The sequence below is a fragment of the Prionailurus bengalensis genome, chromosome C2, assembly GCF_016509475.1.
Source record: "Prionailurus bengalensis isolate Pbe53 chromosome C2, Fcat_Pben_1.1_paternal_pri, whole genome shotgun sequence".
Lineage (NCBI taxonomy): Eukaryota > Metazoa > Chordata > Mammalia > Carnivora > Felidae > Prionailurus > Prionailurus bengalensis.
Window position 1 is genome coordinate 71,584,222 of NC_057350.1, and position 26,268 is coordinate 71,610,489.

The 26,268-nt window shown below is 37.3% G+C and overlaps 1 protein-coding gene and 1 non-coding gene across 4 annotated transcripts in view; one reads left to right on the forward strand and one right to left on the reverse strand.

Moving 5' to 3' along the window:
• The window catches only part of LMLN (leishmanolysin like peptidase), an 85,353-nt gene that overhangs the window by 11,281 nt on the left and 47,804 nt on the right, over window positions 1-26,268 (reverse strand). For 2 of the 3 annotated variants that reach the window (XM_043594425.1, XM_043594426.1), the window contains exons 12-16: window positions 18,322-18,432; window positions 13,401-13,533; window positions 12,072-12,231; window positions 8,827-8,957; window positions 1,694-1,904 (exon numbers count right to left, since the gene is read on the reverse strand). In XM_043594425.1, the coding sequence (XP_043450360.1) occupies window positions 1,694-1,904; window positions 8,827-8,957; window positions 12,072-12,231; window positions 13,401-13,533; window positions 18,322-18,432 (746 nt within the window). Of the gene's footprint in view, window positions 1-1,693; window positions 1,905-8,826; window positions 8,958-12,071; window positions 12,232-13,400; window positions 13,534-18,321; window positions 18,433-26,268 lie in introns of those variants that run through there. The other variant, XM_043594427.1, reaches the window with a different exon arrangement.
• On the forward strand, window positions 6,471-6,543 carry TRNAK-CUU. The gene has a single exon. It is a non-coding gene; the product is annotated as a tRNA-Lys (tRNA).

Here is a 26,268-nt window from a genome sequence, read left to right on the forward strand (position 1 = left end):
TCAGCACCTGCTGCTTTATCTAATGCTTTTACGTTATGGAGACGGCTTCTTTCCTTAAGCCTCATGAACCAACTTCTGCTAAGTTCCAGCTGTTCTTCTGCAGCTTCCTCACCTCTCTCAGCCTTCACAGAATTGAAGAGTTAGGGCCTTGCTCTGGGTTAGGTTTTGGCTTAAGGGAATGTTGTGGCTGGTTTGATCTTCTGTGCAGACTACTCAGACCTTCTCCGTTATCAGCAATAAGGCTATTTCACTTTCTTTATCATTTGTGTATTCATTGGAATATCACTTTTCATTTCCTTCAAGAACTTTTCCTTTGCATTCACATCTTGGATAACTGACACAACTAGCTTTTGGTCCATCTCAGCTTTGACATGCCTTCTTCATTAAGTTGAATCATTTCTAGTTTTTGATTTAAAGTGACAGACATGTGACTCTTCCTTTTACTTGAACACTTAGAAGACACTGTACAGTTATTAACTGGCCTAATTTCAATACTGTTGTGTCTCAGAGAATAGGGAGGCCCAAGGAAATGGAGGGAAATGGGAATCATTGGCCAGTGAAGCAGTGAGAACACACACATTTATCAATTCAGTTCACTGTCTTATGAGTGTGGTTCCTGGTGCCCCAAAATAACAAATTATAATAGTAATATCGAAGGTCACTGATCATATATCACCATAACAAATATAATAGTTAAAAATTTCAAATTTTGTGAGAATTACCAAAGTGTAACAGAGAGACCCGAATTGAGCCAATGCTGTTGGAAAAGTGGTGCTGGCAGAGTTGCTGATACAGCTGCCACAAACCTTCCACGTGTAAAAAATGCAATATATCTGTGAAGTGCAATAAAGTAAAGCAGAATAAAATGAGGTATGCCTGTATAACTGAAAATATATTTAATTGCTTTATGTGTTTAATGAACAGAATTTTGTTTACTCTGAATTTCAAAATGAATGGTTGAAACATTCAGTTTTTGTAATTTTTTTTAAAGGACATTTTCCTTTTTTTAATGTTTATTTATTTTTGAGAGAGAGAGAGCAGGGGAGGAGCACAGAAAGGGATACAGAAGATCCAAAGCTGGCTCTGTGCTGACAGCAGAGAGCCTGATGCGGGGTTTCAACTCATGAACCACGAGGTCATGACCTGAACCAGTCAGATGCTTAACAGACTGAGTCATCCAGGCACCCCTACATTTTCTTTTCTTTTTTAAAGTTTATTTGTTTTGAGAGAGAGAGAGAGAGAGAGAGAGAGAGAGAATGAACAAGCGGGGTAGGGGCAGACAAAGAGAGAGAGAGAGAAAATCCCAAGTAGGCTCCATGCTGTCAGTACAGAGCCTGATGTGGGGCTCAAACCCATGAATCGTGAGATTATGATCTGAGCTGAAATCAAGACTCGGTAGCTTAACCGACCGAGCCACCTAGGTACCCTCAGATTTTGTAATCTTGAATGAATTTTTTTTTTTTTTTTTGCAAGTCATAAGGTCTTTATACCAAAAGGTTCCTTACTCTTGCTACTGAACAGAAGTGTCACATTTACCCACTTTCAATTTCTAGCAATGGTGGGAAGGGGCTTTCCCATAAAACTGCAATTAGAAGAGAAGATGCTCAACTTGTTTTAGAGTTTCCTTGAAGGTAATTTTCAACATTATATAAGAGAAGTCCCTCTCTTTACTCCACCCATAGAGACTACTCACCCAGTGGTAGAGCTCGGGTCAGGTTAGCAGCTGGAGGATCTGTTTCTGGAGGACAGAGCTCACAGAAGTCCCAGCATGATGGGCAGAGCAGGTTACCATCGTGAATCCAGCCATTCATCTGAATACTGACAGGGAGGACCTGCCCAGCCCGACTACACAAATATGAAGTGTTCTGAACCCAAACTGTCAGACCTTGGGGAGAACAAGAAACCTTCAAATAGGAAAAAAAAAAAAAATCAGATCAGTTAGATTCCATATATAATATATGAGCCTTCCTTCACCTACAGGAAAATACATTACTAAAAATACTGACTATAAAACAATTTGGGGTATAGGGAGGTCTTTAATCTCATATAAAGAACGCTAAGTTATTCAGGTTCTAAAATACACTCTGTGGTAGTTGTTCTTAAATTTTTGGTTTAGCATTTCCAAAAAAATCTGAGGAAATCTATGGATACTTTTCAGTACATATACAAGATAACACACAACTTTACATACAATTTGGATTCACAGACCCCTGAAACCAAGTTATCAAGAATAACATTTCTGTAGGGGTGCTGGCTGGCTCAATTGGTGGAGTGTGTGACTCTTGATCTTGGGGTTGTGAGTTTGAGTCCCACCATTGGGATTGGGTGTAGAGATTACTTAAAATAAATAAAATCTTAGGGGTGCCTGGGTGCCTCAATCGGTTAAGCATCCAACTCTTGATTTCAGCTCCTGTCATGATCTCTCAGTCAGTGGGACTGAGCCCTGTGCTGGATTCTTTGCTGTCGGAGTAGAGTTTATTTGGGATTTTCTTTCTCCCTTTCTGCCCCTCCCCTGCACTTGTTCTCTCTCTCTCTCAAAATAAAAAAGTTTTAAAAATAAAATCCTAAAAAAAAAGAATAACATTTCTATAGATCCTAGTATTCTCATTATACTTCACCTTAAATCTCTGTCAAAGAGCCATTACTCAAGTCATTTTCTCCACAAGTCACAAATTTTGTAAATCAAATTTTTATAATATATTTTAAATTATAAATATATATGCTCATTGTAAAAAGAAAAAAGCATACAGCACAGAAATTTACATAGTAAAAAAGTTCTTTATTCTTTTCCTTATCCTAGATCCTTCGCTCAGGTATAAAAATGGTCATAGTGATTTTATATGGACTGGTAACATCTTCAAAGGCAGGACTTGGGGCACCTCAGTGGCTCAGTTGGTTGCATAAGTGTCTGAATCTTGGTTTGGGCTCAGGTCATGATCTCACAGTTTGTGAGTCTGAGCCCCACATTGAGCTCTGTGCTGACAGTGTGTGCCTACTTGGGATTCTCTCTCTCTCTACCTCTCTCTCTGCCCCTCCCATGCGCATGTTCTCTCTCTCTGTCAAAATGAACAAATAAACTTAAAAAAAAAAAAGTGCTTAAAGGTAGGACTCATATTTTAACTGCGGGGGTAACTAATAAAATCGGATTTTTTTTCTTTTTATTTTAGAGAGAGAGAGCATGAGTGGGGGAAAGGGAGAGAGAAAGAGAATCTTAAGCAGGCTCCATGCTCACCTGGGATCATGACCTAAGCAGAAATCAAGAGTCGGCTGCTCAACTGACTGAGCCACCCAGACACCCAAGTCAATTTTAAAAAGCAAACATGTTAAAACTAACTTTAAAAAAATGTTAAATGTGTCTTCTTCACAGTTGTTTTATAAAAAGACACATTAATGCCAATTATGCTACTTCACTTTAAATATTTCCGGAACTTCTCTCCTGGGCCTATCCTCAAACCAAGTATATGATTTTGAGTATGTTTGATGGTGGTAAATTTTTACTTTGCAAGTTGATATAGTTTTTAGAAATACCAAAAGTTACCCAGAACCAAGTCTGGTAAAGTTGACTAAATCAGTTAACATTAAATTAATATAGGTGTGATGCAAAATACTAAAACTGATTTTCCTAGGAGGCTACTAAACTCTTTCTAAAGGCAATTTCAAAAGAGGAGTTCCATAAGTACATTTCAACAATGGAGTCATCTTTGAAATAACTCAATCATGAACTAAGTTTAAGTGTAATACTCATTTGGAAATTTAAGTTATAATAAGTTCAAGAAAACAAATGACAACAAAGTATAACCTCTTCCATAAGTCTGTCATTCAATGACCCACATCTAGGAAGCACCACCATAACTACAGTGCAATGTAATCATTCTTTTAAGTGAGAACTCACTGAATATTGTGCTTTGTGGCTGAAAAGGATACCAAAGAAGTCCGTGACCCAGTACCTGTCCTCTAGCAGCTTTAACTGAAGAGAAAAGGGTGGCATATAAATTCCACCCACCCACCCCCCCAGCAAATTTAACAGTGTTAAGCTGTTTATGATTAAGAGTCAATGTTGGAAAATGGAGGGACTGTAAAGTATCCTTCAAAGACAGAAGACACTTTGAGACTGAAAAATGAAGGAGGCAACTCCATACACTTTATATAGTTTAATTCAGGGTAACTTACTGACAGCATGATCAGGTGGATGGTGATTTGGACAGTTGTGCAGTTATTCTCTGCAAAGTCCAGTCCTTAGTCTACATATTTTATAGAGGAAGGGGACGAGCAGAAGGGTATGTAGTAAGATCAAAAGGCTTACATGCACTTCAAAGGGTTCACATGCATCCAATAGACAGCTAATCTTTAACAGACCTGTGGTACCATCTGTGCGTCAGGAGGAGGAAAGACTATGTTATCTCTAGATTCACAGGAGGCCAAAGCAAGCCTCCCGCATTCCAGCTTTGGCAGGCATTTCTAAGGTATACATATTAATCTCCAAGAGGCCTGGAACACATAGCCCCAAGAGAGGTCATCAATCATACATGAAGAAGATGGAGGGCTAAAGATGGAGTCAGTACTGTCAGCATTCCTACAGTCAATAAATGGTAGAAACAAGCAATAAAGCTTAGAAAGTTTCATGGAAGAAAGAGCATTAATATCCTAAAGATGTGCACAGAATCTGGATCACGGTGAGGAAGAGATGTGACCTGGTGGACTGTGTCAGAATCTGGGTGGGTAAGGAGGGTAATTATGTAGGGGTGGGAAAAGGTGAAAGGGATGTGGTCAGATCAAATAAGCATACTGAGGACAATGAGAGTCAGATTTCTCTCTGTGAAAGTAATTACAAACATGGAAACAGAGAAAACTAAACTGAACCCTTTAGGGTTGGACTGGAACCAAAGATACCTGTACAAACTCAGTTATACACACACACACACACACACACACACACACACACACACACACACACATGAATATACAAGCAAATTACATACACACATCTATTTCCCAGATCTGTTCACCAAGAGGGCTTGGGGAGTAGCTATATCCTAGTGACAATGCACACTACATCTAACAACAGATCTTAGTCTCTTAAATACCACACTTCACTAAAGAAACTAGAGCTTTTTGGGGCACGTGGGTGGCTCAGTTGGTTATGTATCTGACTCTTGATTTCAGTTCAGGTCATGATCTCACGATTCAGGAGTTCTAGCCCCATGTCGAGCTCTGTGTTGACAGTGCAGAGATTCTGGGTGTTTGGGATTCTGTCTTTCTCTCTCTCCGCCCTTCCCTGCTTGCTCTCTCTCTCTCTCTCTCTTTCTTTCAAAATAAATAAAAAAAACAAAAACAAAAACAAAAAACTAGAGCTTCTTGAAGAATTTGTTGACTCAAGAGCTGCATGTGCTAGAATATCTTGCACCAGAAAGCAAGGAAACATTCAAAGAAAGATGGGGAAAGACCAGAAGGACATAGACACCTGAAGGGGCTTCCTCTGGCCAAATCTGGGGGAAATTGAGTATCAAAATAAATAATGATAGTAATGGTAATATCTTTAATAAAATGGATTTCATGACTCAATGCTGATATAAATGTATAAATTAGTAAAATGAAAGTATGGTAAGAAAAATTTATTGACACAGTACTTCCCTGCAAAATATTTATTGATTACAAAGGGAATTAATAAGAAAAGAGTAACTGATAGTGAAGAAGCCTGGGAGATACCAGCAAGTTAACATCACCAGTAAAAGGACAAATCATGAGTGTACCACCATAAGAACATGAGCATCACTTCTGTGATATTACTGCCCAAAATACATGACCTGAATTTCATCATGAGGAAACATATGACAAACCCAAAGTGAGATACATCTTAGAAAAAAATGACTTATAGTTTTTTTAAATGTCAGGGTTATAAAAATAAAAAAAAAGACTCAGGAAGTGTTCCAGACTGAAGGAGACCAGAGACAGGACAACTATGCAACATGTGATATTAATCCAGATCCTATACTACAAGGACATTATTGGGACAATTAGCAGAACTTGAATAGGGCCCAAGAATTAGATGTATCAGTGTTAATTTCCAAATTTTTAAAATAGTATTATGGTTATATAGGGGGATGTCTTGTTTAAAAGAAATGCACAAAGTACATGGGATTGAAGGTAAAGCACATCAACAATTTGCACTTAAATGACTCAGAAAAAACATTTTGTACCATTCTTGCAACTTCTCTGTCAAAATAAGTAAAACAAACAACAAAAGGCAAAACAGCTAATCCATGTTAACTGTTTGGAACTCATACATATTTTCCTATATAAATGGTGGTTAGCATTAAATTAGTAAAATTAAATTAGCAAAATTAACTGACAACTCTAAGTACAGGGAAGCCAAGTACATTTGATTTTTGTAGATGGTACTGCAAATTTGCATAATCCCTTTGTGGTACTGGTGGTGTTGACAAACCATTAAAATTGCCTGAAGAGGGGGTGCCTGGCTGGCTCAGTTGGTAGAGCACGTGACTCTTGATCTCAAGGTCATGAGTTCAAGCCCCATGTTGGGTATAGAGCTTACTTAATAAAGAAATGAAATATAATAAAATAGCCTGAACGGGTCATCCTCCTATTATAGTTGCCAATGTTCTAGCTTTATCCCATTAAAAAAATTTTTTTAATGTTTTTATTTATTTTTGAGACAGAGAGAGACAGAGCACGAGCCGGGGGGGGGGGGGGGGGTGGGGGGGTGGGGAGCAGAGAGAAAGGGAGACACAGAATCTGAAGCAGGCTCCAGGCTCTGAGCTGTCAGTACAGAGCCCGACGCAGGGCTCAAACTCATGGACTGTGAGATCATGACCTGAGCTGAAGTCAGACGCTTAACCGACTGAGCTACCCAGGAGCCCCTAGCTTTATCCCATTTAATTTAATATTTTCACTTATGGGAATTTAGAAAAATAATTTTTTTAAAAAGGTAAGGTAAAAGCATAGTATCATAAAAAGTGAAAATTAACTCAATATACAACAAGGAAATGACTTCCCTAATTATGATATTTTAAAAAGATGCAATGAAATTAGTCAAAGACAAATATCATATGACTTCACTCATATGTGTAATTTAAGACACAAAACAGATGAACAGAAGGGAAGAGAAGCAAAAATAATATATAAACAGGGAGGGGGACAAAACATAAGAAACTCTTAAATATAGGAACAAACTGAGGGTTGCTGGAGGGGTTGTGGGGAGGGATGGGCTAAATGGACAAGGAGCATTGAGGAGGACACCTGCTGGGATGAGCACTGGGTGTTATATGTAGGGAATGAATCACAGATTCTACTCCTGAAATCATTATTGCACTATATGCTAACTAACTTGGATGTAAATTAAAAAAAAAAAAAGTAAAAGTAAACAAACAATTGAAAAAAAAAAGATGCAATGTCTTGTGGGGGGCGGGCCTGGGTAGCTCAGTCAGTTCAAAGCCTGACTTCAGCTCAGGTCATGATCTCCCAGTTTGTGAATTTGAGCCCTGCATTGGGCTTGCTGCTATCAGCTCAGAGTATGCTTTAGATCCTCTGTTCCCCTCTCTCTCTCTCTGCCCCTCCCCCTACTTATGCTTGCTCTCTTTCTCTCAAAAATGAATAAACATTTATTAAAAAAAAAAAAAGATGCAGTGTCTTATGGCCATTGGGGCATCTGGCTGACTCAGTTGGTAGAGCATGTGACTCTTGTCATGAGTTCAAGCCCCATGTTGGGGGTAGAGTTTACTAAGAAAGGAAGGAAGGAAGGAAGGAAGGAAGGAAGGAAGGAAGGAAGGAAAGAAGAAAGGAAGGAAGAAAGGAAGGACGGAAGGAAGGAAGGAAGGAAGGCAGGCAGGAAGAATAGTAATTTTTATTATTGGGAAAACTTGGAAAAGGTGTTTTGTTATATACATAAGTACTAAGTAAAGGCAGTAAAACAAAATTTTATATTATGATTATAACCAGGTCAAAACTATGAATTAAATAAACAAATATATCTTCAAAGGAATTTATCAGAAAATGGTTGTTGGATTACAGTTATCAGACTATAACTGAAAAGTATTTATTTTGAATTTTCATCTATAAGGTTTCAAAGATAATTTTATATGAATTGTATGATGTCTGGATTATATCTTAATAAAGCTGTTACAAAAAACTAATTTTATAAGTAACTTTAAAAGTAATAATTAAATTCCCAGCTACATAAGTCCATTTATATCTTGCAGCTGAAATGGTACAAAAAAATTCTTACTTTTCAGTTCTCAGGATCACACTTTCCTCCCTGACATCCATTAGTAGAGTATGGAATATTCTTTAAGTTGGATATTCATAAGTTATAGAATGTCTATATCTTAGTAAGTTTTTAATAAGGTGATGCAGTCATTTAAGGTAGTTTGCTACTTTTGGATTTCTAATTGCAAAGGAGAAAAACAATTATTAATCTGTAGCTGATTTATTAATTCTTAAATCCATGCTTTCCTCAGATCTTATGAAATAAAATCGCAAATTTTTTCCATTACAAAGTAATATTTAAGAACAAAATTATATATATTCCATTATTTCCTTGGGGTATATGCCCCAAGTAAAATTAATATAAAACTTGCTGATATATGACAATTATATATGTATTTTTAAACAAGTGGAAAAAGGTAATTTCTCAAATAAATGACAATATTTTCACACATAAGCAAAGTAATATTTATATAAACAAGATAAGTTAAAGAATTAATCAGTAAATTATATAAAAATATAAAATGTATTTTAAAATATAAAAACCATATAATGAGATAAATTATATAATATTTGATCATAATTATTAACAATCATATAGTTTACCTGATAACATCCACTCCCCCAGTCTGGGTAACTCAGCTTCCTCTCACACTTTTCCATGACAAATGCGGATTTCTGAATTAGACAAACTGAATGAGGTCCATACTTTTCGGCACCATAATTTTTAAAAAGGTCTGAAGCAAACCAGAGAACTTTTCTTAAAAATTGAGTTTTGGTTCAAAGAACAAACTGAAGCATTCCATTTTTATGGTTAAAAGTTGCTTTAAAAACCAAGCATGTTTGGGCTGCCTGGGTGGCTCAGTCAGTTAAGCTTCTGACTACTGATTTCAGCTCTGGTCATGATCTCATTTTTGTGAGACAGAGCCCCCATTGGGCTCTGCACTGACAGTGCAGAATCTGCTTGGGATTCTCTCCCACCCTCTCTATCTCTCTCTCTACCCTTCCCCTGCTCATGTGCACGTGCGTGCGTATGTGTTCTCACTCTCAAAATAAATAAATAAATAAATAAATAAATAAATAAATAAATAAATAAATAAATAAACTTAAAAGAAAAAAAGATTCTTTCTACAGCTCCTCTGCCCCTCCTTTACTTGTGTGTGGCTTGCTCTCTCTCTCTAAAAAAATAAAATCAAAAATTAAAATAAAAATCAAACATGTTTAATGGAAATTTTCAATTAAAAAAATTAAGAGAAACAGGGCTCCAAAATCAAACTAGGTTCTCAATAAAGGACTTGGTGAGAAGAAATTATTCTATCAAAAATGGGAGATAAAACTGGGCTTAAAGTATCTAAGTTAGGTATGCCTGGGTGGCTCAGTCAGTTGAGCATCTGACTACAGCTTAGGTCATGATCTCACAGTTTGTGGGTTTGAGCCCCACATTGGGTTCTGTGCTAGCAGTGTGTGGAGCCTGCTTGGGATTCTCTCTCTCTCTCTCTCTCTCTCTCTCTCTCTCTCTCTCTGTTTCTCTGCCCCTCCCCTACTTGTGCTCTCTCTCAAAATAATAAACTTTAAAAAAATAAAGTATCTAAGTTAGATATACAGAAGAAATGGCACAAAGAATCATCTTTACTGGTAGTCTAAATAGGAGTCACCTCCCAGATGACCCATGATAGATGAAGCCAACTGACTTATATAATGAAGGCTTTTTTGGGGATGTTGCAAAACTTTTTGCAAAGTTTTCTTGCATTTTTATCTCATGCTATCTGCTGGAAGTCCATACATAAGATGCTGATCTAGTCTCAGACTAAACACAAACATGCAGGGGCGCTTGGATGGCTCAGTCGGTTGGGCGTCTGACTTTGGCTTGGGTCATGATCTCGCATTTCATGAGTTCAAGCCCTGTGTTGGGCTCTGTGCTGCAGCCCAGGGCCTGGAGACTGCTTTGGATTCTGTGTCTCCCTCTCTCTCTTCCCCTCCCCAGCCCATGCTCTGTCTTTCTCTCTGAAAAATAATTTTTTTTTTAAATTAAAAACACAAACACATAGAGGGATAGGGTGGATTAAATGACCTCTAACTAGCTAATAGACAAATGAATGAGGATCCTTAAGCCCTAGCAAAAATTTGCTCTTTACACTTAGTACAAGTAAGTTTCATGTTTTGAAAACAGAGAGTTCTTACAGATAAGTATTTTATGTCAGTTTTGAAAAATCTTAATTATATAAGCTAAGAAGGAAAATGTAAAACAGAATTAAAGAGAACTATTGTTTTGTGTATTTGTGAGTATTTCAAAGTCCTTGAAAAACAAAGTGGTCAGTGTCAAAAAAAAAAGAAAAGAAAAGAAAAGGGAGTGCTCAGCAAACTACAACCCTCAGGCCAAATCCTGAGGGCTACCTGCTTTTATAAATAATAAAACTGTATTGGAGCACAGCCAGTAATTTACACATTAATTTATATGTTGTCTATAACTACTTTCACACTGTAATAGCAGAGTTCATAATTCCAACAGAGACCATATGACCCACAAAGTTTAAAATATTTACTATCTTTCTCTTTACAATAAACATTTGCCAATTCCAGCTCTAAAATAGTAAGATGTGACACCATCTTTGGCAAACCCAAAATTGACAGATCTCTGCATTGCTCAGTTTTAACACTGAACTGCTGAATAGTTACAAGTTTTTAAGACATTTATTAAATGGGTGAGTGATGAAAAAAATGACTGTACAAATCCAGTTAAATCTACCAGGTTTAGAAATAAAAGGAAAACCCATTATAGAAATTTAAAATGTAGAAAACGGAGTCTGTAATAAAGTATGGAATGGCAGGGCGGGGTGGGGGGGTGGATAAAAAGGACCAGGTTACAGATTTTGATGACCACAGAGTGAGAAACCACCTATTGCTCTTTATTAACATAAGATGTGGTAACATTTTGTTTACAAAGGTGAATACCCAATTGTTATACTCTTTATGTGTATTAAAAGGGAATAAATAATATGGTAATACATCTTACAAGCCATGGGACAACAGTATTATCCTAATATCTGGCGAACAACCTGTTACTTCTAAATTACATAAAATGCACACTCCTGAAAAGAGAAAAAAATGGGATACCTACTATGATTTAACAAAAAGAGCGCTGCTTTGGAGGATCTTACACAGGCACCAATTAATTATATTATTTAGTGTCTCTTCATTTACCTGTGAAATTGAATAATATCTTCTCTATCAGGTTTTTAAAAAATTTTTTAATCTTTATTTATTTTTGAGAGAGAGAGAGAGAGAGAGACAGAACATGAGCTGAAGAGGAATAGAGACGGAGACACAGAATCGGAAGCAAGCTCCAGGCTCTGAGCTGTCAGCACAGAGCCTGATGTGGGGCTTGAACTTACGAACCACAAGATCATGACCTGAGCCAAAGTCGGATGCTTAACCGACTGAGCCACCCAGGCACCCCTCATCAGGTTTTTAGAAGAATAAAATGATAAAATGAAAGTGCTCTGCAAATGAAATATCATGCAGATATAAGGTGTAACAAAAAAGTAGCGCATGCACACATGTGCAAGTCTATCTAACAACCCTTGTTATATGTCATAGTTCGAAGCATTTACTATGTGAATTCATTTATTAGTTCTCACAACAACTCTGTAAGACAGGTACTACTATCCCCTTTGTACAGGGAAGAAACTGAGGCACAGAGAAGTTAAGTTACTTCACAAATGGATACCAGCGGAACCACAATACAAATTCAGACAGTCTGGCTCCTGGGTCTATGTCCTTAATCCCTATTTTATATTGCTGATATGTTATTTTAATATGTATATAACATTTCATTTCACTATACTACTAACCTGGTTGATTTTCCAATATCCTACAATCTGAGCTGCGCTGATATTCACCACTTAAATGCCAACTGAATTCCTGACTGAAAGGGCAGTAGTCAGCAATTTCTACTGAACCACCATAATAAGGCAAGTCTTCTGCAGGTATTCCACTTAATTTGTCGAAGTACTACAAAAAAAAATTATTAGGAAGACAGGAAAGTAAGAAACATTCTATATAATCAAACAGGCAATTTGTAGCAACCCTCTAGTGCTGTATAATACAAAAAAAGATATTACTGTACTTTTCTTCATATGTCATAGAACATAAAGAACATATTCTACCTGAGGGATATTTCAAGGTTGTTGTAGTTTTAGAAAAAGCAAGGTAAGTAAATTAGTCTATGTTTTTTATTAGATGACAAATTTGACTAATGTTTTTAAAAGGATGAATAGGAAGACTCTTATGAGGTGACAAAACACATACTTATCCAGAGAATTAAGATATTTTAAATATAATGCACTTAAAGTATTATCAGAAGACTTAATTTACGTGTTGTTTGGAGAAACTTGAAAAAATAAAACTGTGAGAATATGAATGAGATCATACCTATAAAACACTTGGAACACCAAAGGAACAAGGCTCCAGATAAATTTTAAAGATTTCACATGTACACTAACTCACTGAATTATATTCCTATGCCTAGAAATAGAGTTGCCATCTTATGATGATGTCTGAAGCATTCAGTGGCATCATGAACATATGCAGGAAAGCTCAACATTTAGCAGCAATCATTTTAAATCATCTTCTGAGATACTCCTTCTGACTGCAGGGTCCTTTGTAAGTGGCAGGCAGAACTAAAGAGTTTTAGAGATGGCTACTGCAACAAAAAATTTACAGGTCAAATCAGAGACTCAGACTGAATATGTAGGACCATTTCCTTCACCTTTTAGATCCCATGAGTCAAACCTTTCCTAAAGTAGAACTTCTAAGACTTGTAATGAATTGGAATAGAGTACCTCAGTTATTCTCTTTAAAGAACCTTGTTTTCTGTGTACATTAGAGGAAATTAAAGATGAAGACTTAGGAAACAATTAGAAAAAAATACAAAACACTTAAAAATAGATCCAAAAAATATTCTAAATGCCTCTATTACTACAAGGCATTGTTAGATATTAATTATTGTTAATTAGCACATTGGTTTTAAAGAATTGTAAGAATTCTCAATTTTTTTTTCTAACTTATAGAAAACCAATGGGGGTAAGTTGAAAAACTTAATTCATTCTTCTAATTCAAGATAGAGACTTCTCTCTAAAAAGTTGAGTTGATTCCTAAAACTGTGCCCCAACAAGTGTTACCTGGTACTCTTGAGGCAAAGGTTTTGAAAACTTCTGCAAATTACACACAGCAACTGCTCTCTGGTCCTGTCGGCAAGTTAACTGCAATGGGTTACTTCTAAGCGTGTCACAGAAAGGGCTCAGCATCTGCCTCCTGCACACAAAGAAACACCAAGGTACCAAACTCTAAAGAAAACATAACAAATCCATTTTCTATTATAATTTCAATATTTTTTGATAGCTTAATACTAAATGCTGAATCAGGTTATAAAGTTATTTTTCAAAGAGTAAAAAGAAATGCTTAATGTAGTTATAAAAGATTAATGCCAAATGCCTTATAACGTTACTTCACCATTATTAAACAAAATATTTATCTCTTTCTCCACTTTTTCCAGTAAAATGGAGTTCTGCAGACCTGTTCTGTGTGTTTAATGACAAATAATGAAATTCCTGATCCTGCTTAGAAATACAAATCTTCATAATTAATATAATGGAGTCTTAGAAAGAGACAGAGATGATGGATGCCCTTTCTGCCCTGCAGCTACAAAGAGTGAATGGTTTTCTATGGCATGATCTAGTTCAAAGACTCTTGTTTCAGTTACACTGAAAACATTCACAAGACATCTTGTTTTCATGTGCAAAATGAAGACTGTGTGAATATTCCTAATTATGACAAGTTGCTCTGTTCTGTTGAATCTAATCTTGGAAGTACAATTTGGAAAATGAAGTCTTATAATTTTCCAGATATCAGAATCTATTACACTGTTCTGTAAAAATAATCTTCAAACCCCAACCTATAATTCTAATTGGTCAATTTATTGATAATTATAATACAAACCATATTAATGTCATAATAGTAATGTTATAAATGAAATTCCAGTATTCTTAAACAATATAAATCCTATTATGACTGATTGCCAAATTGTGATAGTATTACTGCCATTTTTCCTCTTCTTCCACATGCTTGTTAAGGGGAAAAAGCCTAGGTTAGATTTACTTTAAGGAAAATTGATATTTGCTTCATTTAAGTTAACAAACTATAGCAATAAAACATCTCAGGGAATTATAGCTTCTTGAGATAAAATGTGTAAAAGACCTACCAGTGTCTCTGGTAGACTTGAAGAAGCACACTGTAATAGGAAAGCAAAGGTCTAGAAGTCTTCACACAGGCTTGGTTTCAAATACCAGCTTATTTGATGTTGACTTCATTTTCCTGAGCTTCAACTATAAAGCACTAAGTGCCTAGCACACACAAGTTACTCAATAAGTGTAATTTCTGTGTCCCCACCACTTTTATAAAATCTTTACAGGGGTGCCTGGGTGGCTCAGTTGGTTAAGCGTCCGACTTTGGCTCAGGTAATGATTTTGTGGTCCATAGTATGAGCCCCACGTCGGGCTCTGTGCTGACAGCTCAGAACCTGGAGCCTGCTTCGGATTCTGTGTCTCCCTCTCTCTCTTCCCCTCCCCAGCTTGTACTCTGTCTCTCTCTCAAAAATAAATAAACATTAAAAAAAAAAGTTAAAAAGAATAAAATTGACAAACCCTAGCAAAACTGAAAAAGAAACTGAGAAAACGCAAATTACCAATATCAGGAATGAAATGGGATCTCACTACAGACCTTACAGACATTAAAACGATAGTAAGGAACTACTACAAACTACTCTGTACACATAAATCTAATAACTTAGGTAAAATGGACCAATACTTCAATAAACACAAATTACCACAATTCATCCAATATGAAATAGGTAAATATGAATAGCCCTGTAAATATTAAGCAAGTTGAATTAATACTTAGTACAAAAAATAAACAAAGATATATTCTTCACATGAATATATACAGAAAAATCCATTATAAATATTAGTACATGGAATTCAGCAATATACAGAAATAACTATATACCTAAGTGGGGCTTTTTCCAGCAATAGAAAGCCAGTTTAATATTTGAAAATCAATCAATATAATCCATCATATTAATAACAGACTAAAAAAAAAAATCACATAATTATATCAACCAAAGCAGGAAAAAACACCTGACAGAAGTCAACATCCATTTGTGATAAAAATTCTCAGAAACACAGAAATAGAGAGGAACTTCAACTTGAAAAGGAGCATCTACAGACCCCTACAACTAACATTATACTTAATGGCAAAAGGTTGAATGTTTCCCCTTCTCATTGCGTTCATGGATTTAAAAAGTCAATAAAGATGTCAATTCTCCTAAAACTGATAATGTAAGTTTAACACAATTCATAGAAAAATCCTACCAAGATTTTTTTGTAGACAAGGTTATTCTGAAATTTATATGAAAGGCAGGAACTAGAACAGCTAAAATGATTTTGAAAAAGAATAAAGTGGGAAGAATACATTTACCCAATTTAAGATATAGTATGGCTACACTAATAAAGGACTGTGAAGTATTAATGGAGTGACAGACACATAGATCAATGGAACAGAATAGAGAACACAGAAATAGACCCATATAAATACACTCAACTGATTCCTTCACAAATGGAAGAAAGCAATTCAATGAAAGAAAGATAACTTTTTCAACAAATGGTGCTGGAACAACTGGACATCCACACACACAAAAAATGAACTTTGACCTAAGTCTCCCATTTTATACAAAAATTAACTAAAAATGGATCCCAGACTAAAAATATAGAACATAAAGCTTTAACATTTAAAAAAAAAAAATACAAGAACGTCTTTGGAATCTAGGGCTTCGCTGAGTTCTTAGACTTGACATTCAAACTATGACTCATAAAAGGACCTATTAATAATTTTGACTTCACCAAAGTTAGAAACTTATGCTCTACAAAAGACCCTATTAAAAGAATAAAAAGAAAAGCAACAGATTAGGAGAAAATGTGTGCAAGCCACATCTCCAACAAAGGACTAGTATCTAGAATATATAAAGAACTCTCAAAAACTCTCAACAGTAAGACAAAAGCAAACAATCCAATTAGAAAATCGCCATAAGACATGATGAGACACCTCATCCAAGAGGATATACAAATATCAAATAAGCACATGAAAAGATATTCAGCATCACTAGCCATTAGGGAAATGCATATTAAAACCACAATAAGATAATCACTACTATCTTTTGGAATAACTAAAATAAAAAAACAGTCACAACACCAAATGCTGATGAGGATGTAGAGAAACTATTATCACTCATACATTGCTGGTAGAATATAATACGACGTAGCCATTCTGGAAAAGAGTTCAGCAGTTTCTACTACAAAACTAAACTTGTCACTACCATATGACCCAGCAATTGCACTCTTGGGCGTTTATCCTGGAGAAATGAAGATTTATGTTCACATAAAAACCTGTACACAAATGTTTGCAGCAGCTTTATTCAGAATAGCCCAAAACTGGAAACAACCTTGTTATCCTTCAACATGCAAATGTGTAAACACACTGTGGTACATCTGTATCATGGAATTTTATTCAGCCATTAACTTGAGCAAACTACTGATATACACCATAACCTGGATGAATCCAGAAAATTATGTGGGGTGAAAAAAGGCAACACCAAAAGGTTACATACAGCATGAATTGATTTATACATCATTCATGAAATGACAAAATTATAGAAATGAAGAACAGCTTAGTGGTTTCCAGGGACTTAGGAGGGGCTAGAGTGGGAGGGAAGTGTGTATTTCTATAAAATGGCAATAGGAATATCCTTGTGGTAACTGAAATGTTCTATATCTGACTGCATCAATGTCAATATCCTGGTTGTGTTGTTATACTATAGTTTTTTCAAGACATTACCCATCAAGAAAACTGGATAAAGTGTACATGGAATCTCTGTACATATTTTTTTACAACTACATGTGATTCTATAATGATCTCAAAATAAAAAGTTAAAAAAATATATTTATAGGGGCACCTGGCTGGCTCAGTCTGTGAAGTCTGAGGCTCTTGGGGTTCTAAGTTTGAGCCGTACATTGGGCACAGAGCTTACATTAAAAACAAAAACAAAAAAGACACACACACACACACACACACACACACACACACACACATTTGTGTATCCCCCAAACTTGAAGAATGTATTTTTTAAAAGTTTGCTAGGTAATTGTGATATTCATCCAGATTTGAGAACCATTACTCAAAAGTACCTTCCATGTTTTTATATATTGAATCAACAGTTACATTTATGTTTATGAGTGCATTCTCCAAAGAGTAAGAATGATAGAATATGCAAAAATTTTGCAATATACATATTTGTTAATTATAAACTAAACAGAAATGCTTATGATTCTGGATCCCACACCATAGATTCTTTCATACATGATTTAAATCAACAATGTAGTTATTTATTTTGATATTACCATGAAGCACCAGAAATGGCTTTCTATACATTTTTTAAAATTAATTAATTAATTTCTCAATAGAGAGAAAGCACGAGCTGGGGGAGGGGAAGAGAGAGAAGGAGAGAGAGAATCCGAAGCAGGCTCTAAGCTGCCAACACAGAGCCCAATGTGGGGCTCAAACCCACAAACAGTGAGATAATGACCTGTGCTAAAATCAAGAGTTGGATGACCACCTGACTAAGCCACCCAGGCACCCCAGTTTTCTATACATTTTTTTAAAGTTTATTTATTTTGAGAGAGAGAGAGAGTGACTACACAATCAGAGGAGAGGTCAGACAGAGAGGGAGAAAGAGAATCCTAAGCAGGCTCCGTGATGTCAGAGCAGCGTTGGGTGTAGGGCTCAATCCCATGAACCTGTGAAATAATGACCTCAGCCAAATCAAAAGTTGGATGCTCAATCAACTGGGCCACCTAGGTGTCCCTTCCACACATTTTGAAATTGAACTGTTCACGCCACATTTTCAAAATAGTGACATTTTAGGCTCAGGATAAAGAACAAATCCAAAATAAACTGTGTTATCAAAGATATCATGAGGAAATGCATTCTTACTTTTGTTTCTGCTGGTCAATCCAGAACTTACAGCTCTTTCTTACAAAGTCACAGCCCATTCCTCGGCCCCAGTCTAACTTTTCGGCCATGCTGTAATTAGCCTTATACCAACTGCGGAAATAATTCAAATAAAGCATTTTTTATTATTGTCATTTTAAAAACAATTCCAACAAACCAATTACAAATCTCAGCAATGAACAAACCAAGACCTCAAGACAAAGAACATTTACAAACAAAGCCCTTGGTGCACAGGAACTGCTACACAGACTCACCATACCATAGGACTGGGAAACTTGTCTTCTTGTGAGGGTACTTTCACATTTGAAAAAAAAAAAAAACAAACCCAAAATCAAAACCAAAATGTGCTGTCACTGTAATTTTCAAAGATGACAGAAGTCACCAAGTAGAAAGTGGTTAAGGTGTGAGACAGAGAGATCAAGGGCTAAAGAAACAAAAAGAGAATGAGAGAAAATACAAGAGAATAAACTTAGGAAGAAATAGGAGAATTATTAGTTGGACAGCCTTTACCTAATCTGATTCAGTTGGTCCTAGTTTCCTGCTTCTCTGACCTTGATTTGTGATATTCTATCAATATAGGGTCTGCCTGTGACTAAAAATTACACTATTATGAGACATATGAATACTATGTCTAATACCTTAAAAATGTTCTAATTTCAGAAAAAACAACCCACATCAATTTGATTTCCTGGCAAATTTAATCAAAGGCAAGGAGCCTACTTAACAGTTTTTCTTCTTCCTTCTTTTTTTTTTTTTTTAAGTTTATTTATTTTGAGAGACAGCGAGAGAGAGAGAGAGCAAGAGAGAGTGCTCAGGAGCACGAGCAGGAGAGGTGCAGAGAGAAAGGGGGAGAGAGAAAATCCCAAGCAGGAACCATGTCATCAGCACAGAGCTTGGTGTGGGGCCCAAACTCATGAACCATGAGATCATGACCTGAGCCCAGACCAAGAGTCAGATGCTTAAACGACTGAGCCACCCAGGTACCCTTCTTCTTTATTCTTAATAACAAGATTAGTTTATAAAAATTATAAAATTATACAAAATGGTTTCTTACATTTGGTATTACATCTCGGCCCTTTAGCATTACTGAAACATTAAATAAAAATATAGGCGCAAAGGCTGAGGGAATAACAAGAATTATTCCCTCCATCCCAACCACTTTTCCACAAAATCAAACAGAAATAGGAATACATGATACGGATCTTCAAATCCTTCTCGTTTTTTCAAAGAACAGAACTGTCTCAGAGAGAAACTAAAGACATGAATACCAAAATGCCTGCAACCTCTGCAGCTATAATGTGACTTATATTAACTAGCTAACTTGGTATCATAGCAGGTCAAGTTGCCCAGATAGTAACAGATGACCCCAGTACTGCACACTAGGAATTATTTTAGCAGTGCCTAGGTTAGGCAGTCCTTCTCCCTCTGGATAAAATATAAAATAATAAGATTCCCTTGGGAATTACCATATCTAGTATACGTTGAGTACAGAGCATAGCATTGGCCCTATGTTACTCTAACATCAGCTGGGCACTCCAGCTACATTTCTTGAAACCTTCATGATACCTTCTTTGCAGCTCTTTTTAAGCTATGACTGAACAGTTATTAAGCACTTCTTATATGGTAAGCACTTTGTTTAATGATAAGGCTACACCACTGAATAAAAAGACAGTTTTTGTTCTCATGAAGATTATAATCTAGGGGGAAGACAGATATTTTATTTTATTTTTATTTTATTTTATTGAGGGGGAGTGGCAGGGGGAGACAGAGAATCTCAAGCAGGCTCCATGCCCAGTGCAGAGCCTGACATAGGGCTCAATCGCACAACTGCGAGATCATGACCTGAGCTGAAATTAAGAGTTAGATGCTTAATTTTTTTTTAACTTTTATTTATTTTTGAGACAGGGAGAGACAGCATGAACGGGGGAGGGTCAGAGAGAGAGGGAGACACAGAATTTGAAACAGGCTCCAGGCTCTGAGCTGTCAGCACAGAGCCTGACGTGGGGCTTGAACTCACAGACGGCGAGATCATGACCTGAGCTGAAGTCGGATGCTTAACCGACTGAGCCACCCAGGTGCCCCAAGAGTTAGATGCTTAACCAACTGAGCCACCCAGGTGCCCTGGAAGACAGATATTTTTAACAACTTACAACTGGGATGAGTGCCACAGACGTTAAATATAGGGTGCTAATAAATAGCAGCACATTAACAGGGAAATCTAAATTAGTCTGGGAAATCAGGAAAGATTTGCTTCAGGAAGCAACTTTAAGCTAAACCCAAAGGAGGAGCACATGTCAGCTGAGGGAGCAGGGGAAGCACTAGAAACAGTTTCTTAGCGGCAACAGAGGGTTGTGAAATCAATTTACTGTACCTTAACATTTATTTCTCTTTCTTTTAAAATTAACAGAATAGAGGGGCGCTGGATGGCTCAGTCGGTTAAGGTGTCCGACTTCAGCGCAGGTCATGATCTCGTGGTCCATGAGTTCAAGCCCCGCTTCGGGCTGTGTGCTGACAGGCCTGGTGCCTGCTTCAGATTCTGTGTCTCCCTTCTCTCTGCTCCTCCCCTGCTCACACTCTCTCTCTCAAAACTAAATAAACATTTAAAAAAAATTAAAATTAACAGAATAGAAGAAAAAAGGATGGTGGTAGTTGGTAGTAGGGTAAATATTGTTCTATCAACTTTGGTTCAGTTTTGTATATAATAGCTAATACCTCAGTTGGCACTTAGAGTATGCCAAACATTAAGTATACTAAGGACTTGACATATATCAACTCATGAAAGCCTCACAAAACTCTATGAGGTAGGTATTGCTTTTCATCCTCATTTTACAGACAAAAGAACTGAGGGAAAGATACAGCAAGTGAGTGGCAAAAAATGGGATTTGAATCTAGGGTTCTGGCTTCAATGTCAGTATGCTTTATAAAAGAAATTGAGACACAGTTTATATCCTATAAAATTCACCCTTATAATTTTTGTCATTCAATCTTTTTAGTATATTTGCAGGGTTGTACATCAATTACCACTACAGGCATACATCATTTTATTACATTCCACTTTATTACACTATGCGGATACTGTCATTTTTTTCTTACAAATTAAAGCTTTGTGGCAACTTTGTATTCAGCAAGTCTATGGACACCATGTTTCCAACAGGATTTGCTAACTTCATGTCTTTGCGTCACACTGTTACTCACAATACTTCAAACTTTTCCATTATTATATTTGTAATAGTGATCTGTGATCAGTGTTTGATGTTACTATTGTAATTGTGCCAGACACCACACCCCTATGACAACAATAAATATTGTGTATATTGTGACTGCTCCACCGACTGTTCCCTCTTCCCCTTTTCTCAGGCCTCCCTATTCCCTGAGACACAACATGTGTTAGACACTTAGTTAGCCAAGTTGTGAATGCAAAGGAAAAGTTCTTGAAGGAAATGAAAAGTGATATTCCAGTGAATACACAAATGATAAAGAAAGTGAAATAGCCTTATTGCTGATAATGGAGAAGGTCTGAGTAGTCTGCACAGAAGATCTTAGCAGAAGTTGGTTCATGAAGCTTAAGGAAAGAAGCCATCTCCATAACATAAAAGCATTAGATAAAGCAGCAGGTGCTGATACAGAAGCTGTAACGAGTTATCCAGAAGATCTAGTTCAGGTAATTAATGGAAGCAGCTACACTAAACAACAGATTTTCAATGTAGACTAGACAGCCTTCTACTGGAAGAAGATGCCACCTAGGACTTTCATAGCTAGAGAAGAGAAGTCAATGCCTGGCTTCAAAGGTTCCGAGGACAGGCTGACTCTCTTATTAGGGGCTGATGAAGCTGGTGACCTGAAGTTGAATGGTGAACAAAGTGCTCATTTGCCATTCTGAAAATCCTTGGGCTCTTAAGAATCACACCAAACCTCCTCTGTCCATGCTCTGTAAGCGGAACAACAAAGCCTAGATGACAGCACATCTGTTTGCAACATGGTTTACTGAATATTTTAAGCCCACTGTTGAGATTACTGTCCAGAAAAAAAAGATTCCTTTTAAAATATTACTGCTCATTGTCAATGCACCTGGTCACCCAAGAGCTCTGATGGAAATGGATGAGATTCATGTTGTTTTCATACCTGCTAACACAGCATCCAATCCACAGCCCACAGAGCAAGGAGTAATTTTGACTTTCGAGTCTTGTTATATAAGGAATATACCTAACAAGGCTATGGCTGCCATAGATAGTGATTCCTCTGATGGATCTGAGCAAAGTAAGTGAAAACCTTCTGGGAAGGGTTCACCATTCTAGACGCCATTAAGCAAATTTGTGAGTCATGGGAAGAGGTCAAAATAGCCACACCAACAGGAGTTTGGAAGAAGTTGATTCCAACCCTCATGGATGACTTTGAGGGCTCAAGATTCCAGTGCAGGAAGGAACTGCAGATGTGGTAGAAATAGCAAGAGAACCAGAATCAGAAGTGGAGCCTGAATATGGGACTGATTGCTACAACCTCTTGATAAAACTTGAATGGATGAGAAAGAAGTTGTTTCTTATGCATGAGCAAAGAGAGTGGTTCCCTGAGATGGAAAGTACTCCTGGTGAAGATGCTGTGAAGATTGTTGAAATGACAGCAAAGGATTTAGAGTATTACCTAAACTTAGTTGAGGAAGAGCAGATTGACTTCAATTCTGAAAGAAGTTCTACTTTGAGTAAAATGTTATCAAACAATACTGCATTGCATGATGCTGAGAAATCATTCATTAAAGGAAGAGTCGAACAGTGTAACAAACTTCAATGTTTTCTTTTAAGAAATTGCTACAGCCACCCCAACCTTTAGCACCCACCACCCTTGTCGGCCAGCAGTCATCAACATCAATGCAAGACCTTCCATGAGCAAAAATGACTAGGACTTGCAGAAAGTTCAGTTCATGATTAGCATATTGGGCAATAAAGCTTTTTGTGTGTATTTGTTTTTTAGCAATAATGTATTTTTTAACTTTATTCATTTATTTTTGAGTCAAAAAGAGAGAGGGGGAGAGCATGAGTGGGAGAGAGAGAGAGGGAGAGAGAGAGAGAGAGAGAGAGAGAGAGAGAGAGAGAGAGAATCCTAAGCCAGCTCTGCCAGTGCAGAGCTGGACATGGGGCTTGAACCCACGAACTGTTAAGATCATGACCTGAGCCAAAACTCAGAGTCAGACACTTAACCAATTGAGCCACCCAGGTGCCCCAGCAATAAAGTATTTTTATTTTTATTTATTTATTTTTTTAAGTTTACTTATTTATCTTGAGAAAGAGAGAGAGCGAGAGAGAAAGAGAGAAAGTGTGAGCGGGGTAGGGGCAGAGAGAAAGGGAGAATCCCAAGCAGACTCCTCACCCCTGTGCAGAGCCCAGTGGGGGGGCTTGAACCCATGAACTGTAAGTTGATGACCTGAAGCTGAAGTCAGACGCTTAACCAACTGAGCCACCCAGGCACCCCAATGAACTATTTTCAAATTACAGTATGTACATCGTGGGGTACCTGGTTGGCTCAGTGAGTAGAATAGAGTAGAGCATGCACTCTTGATCCTGGGGTGGCAAATTCAAGCCCCATGTTGGGTGTAGAGATAACTTTTAAAAAAACAAAAATGGTATGTACATTGTTTATATTAGACATGATGCGACTGCACACTTAACAGAGTGTGGTATAGTGTAAACATAACTTTTATATGCACTAGGAAACAAAAAAATTCATTTGACTTGCTTTATTGCGGTGGTCTGGAGCCAAACCTGATATTTCTCTAAGGCATACCTATATCTAATTTTAGAACATTTACATCACCCCTCAAAAACTATGTCCCTGAGGCATCTGGATGGCTCAGTTGGTTAAGCGTCCGACTCTTGATTTTGGCTCAGGTCAGGATGGATGTGAGAGGTGGGGAGAGGAAGTTTTCAAGGATGATTCCCAGGTTTCTGGATGGATAAATAAAAAAGTTTTCTACTGAAACAACTTAGTTAATCTACAATGAAGTCTTATGGATAAAAATTAATTTCCATGTCTTTAACTTTAAATATTGCCAGATATTTAGAAACATCTAGCCCATTTTGTTATTGTGTTGCCCCAGAAAAAGGAAAAGTGCTATAAAATTTGCCAGTGCCATGATTTCATTAGTGACTCTCACACTCCACAGTGTTTGTGTAACCTGAGTATCTTTTTTTTTTTTAATGTATGAAATTTATTGTCAAATTGGTTTCCATACAACACCCAGTGCTCATCCCAAATGATGCCCTCTTCAATACCCATCACCTACCCCCCTCTCCCTCCCATCTCCCATCAACCCTCAGTTTGTTCTCAGTTTTTAAGAGTCTCTTATGCTTTGGCTCTCTCCCACTCTAACCTCTTTTTTTTTTTTTCCTTCCCCTCCCCCATGGGTTCCTGTTAAGTTTCTCAGGATCCACATAAGAGTGAAAACATATGGTATCTGTCTTTCTCTGTATGGCTTATTTCACTTAGCATCACACTCTCCAGTTCCATCCATGTTGCTACAAAGGGCCATATTTCATTCTTTCTCATTGCCACGTAGTACTCCATTGTGTATATAAACCACAATTTCTTAATCCATTCATCAGTTGATGGACATGTAGGCTCTTTCCACAATTTGGCTATTGTTGAGAGTGTTGCGATAAACAATGGGGTACAAGTGCCCCTATGCACCAGTACTCCTGTATCCCTTGGGTAAATTCCTAGCAGTGTTACTGCTGGGTCATAGGGTAGGTCTATTTTTAATTTTTAGAGGAACCTCCACACTGTTTCCCAGAGTGGCTGCACCAGTTTGCATTCCCACCAACAGTGCAAGAGGGTTCCCATTTCTCCACATCCTCTCTAGCATCTACAGTCTCATGTTTTGTTCATTTTGGCAACTCTGACTGGCGTGAGGTGATACCTGAGTGTGGTTTTGATCTGTATTTCCCTGAGGAGGAGCAATGTTGAGCATCTTTTCATGTGCCTGTTGGCCATCTGGATGTCTTCCTTTTTTTTTTTTTTTTTTTAATTTTTTTTTCAACGTTTATTTATTTTTGGGACAGAGAGAGACAGAGCATGAACGGGGGAGGGGCAGAGAGAGAGGGAGACACAGAATCGGAAACAGGCTCCAGGCTCCGAGCCATCAGCCCAGAGCCTGACGCGGGGCTCGAACTCACGGACCGCGAGATCGTGACCTGGCTGAAGTCGGACGCTTAACCGACTGTGCCACCCAGGCGCCCCCTTTTTTTTTTTTTAATTTTTTTTTTTTTCATCTGGATGTCTTCTTTAGAGAAGTGTCTATTCATGTTTTCTGCCCATTTCTTCACTGGGTTATTTGTTTTTCGGGTGTGGAGCTTGGTGAGCTCTTTATAGATTTGATACTAGCCCTTTGTCCGATATGTCATTTGCAAATATCTTTTCCCATTCCGTTCCTTGCCTTTTAGTTTTGTTGATTGTTTCCTGTGCTGTGCAGAAGCTTTTTATCTTCATGAGGTCCCAGTAGTTCATTTTTGCTTTTAATTCCCTTGCCTTTGGGGATGTGTCAAGTAAGAAATTGCTGCGGCTGAGGTCAGAGAGGTCTTTTCCTGCTTTCTCCTCTAGGGTTTTGATGGTTTCCTGTCTCACATTCAGGTCCTTTATCCATTTTGAGTTTATTTTTGTGAATGGTGTAAGAAAGTGGTCTAGTTTCAACCTTCTGCATGTTGCTGTCCAGTTCTCCCAGCACCACTTGTTAAAGAGACTGTCTTTTTTCCATTGGATATTCTTTCCTGCTTTGTCAAAGATGAGTTGGCCATACTTTCGTGGGTCTAGTTCTGGGGTTTCTATTCTATTCCACTGGTCTATGTGTCTGTTTTTGTGCCAATACCATGCTGTCTTGATGATTACAGCTTTGTACTAGAGGCTAAAGTCTGGGATTGTGATACCTCCTGCTTTGCTCTTCTT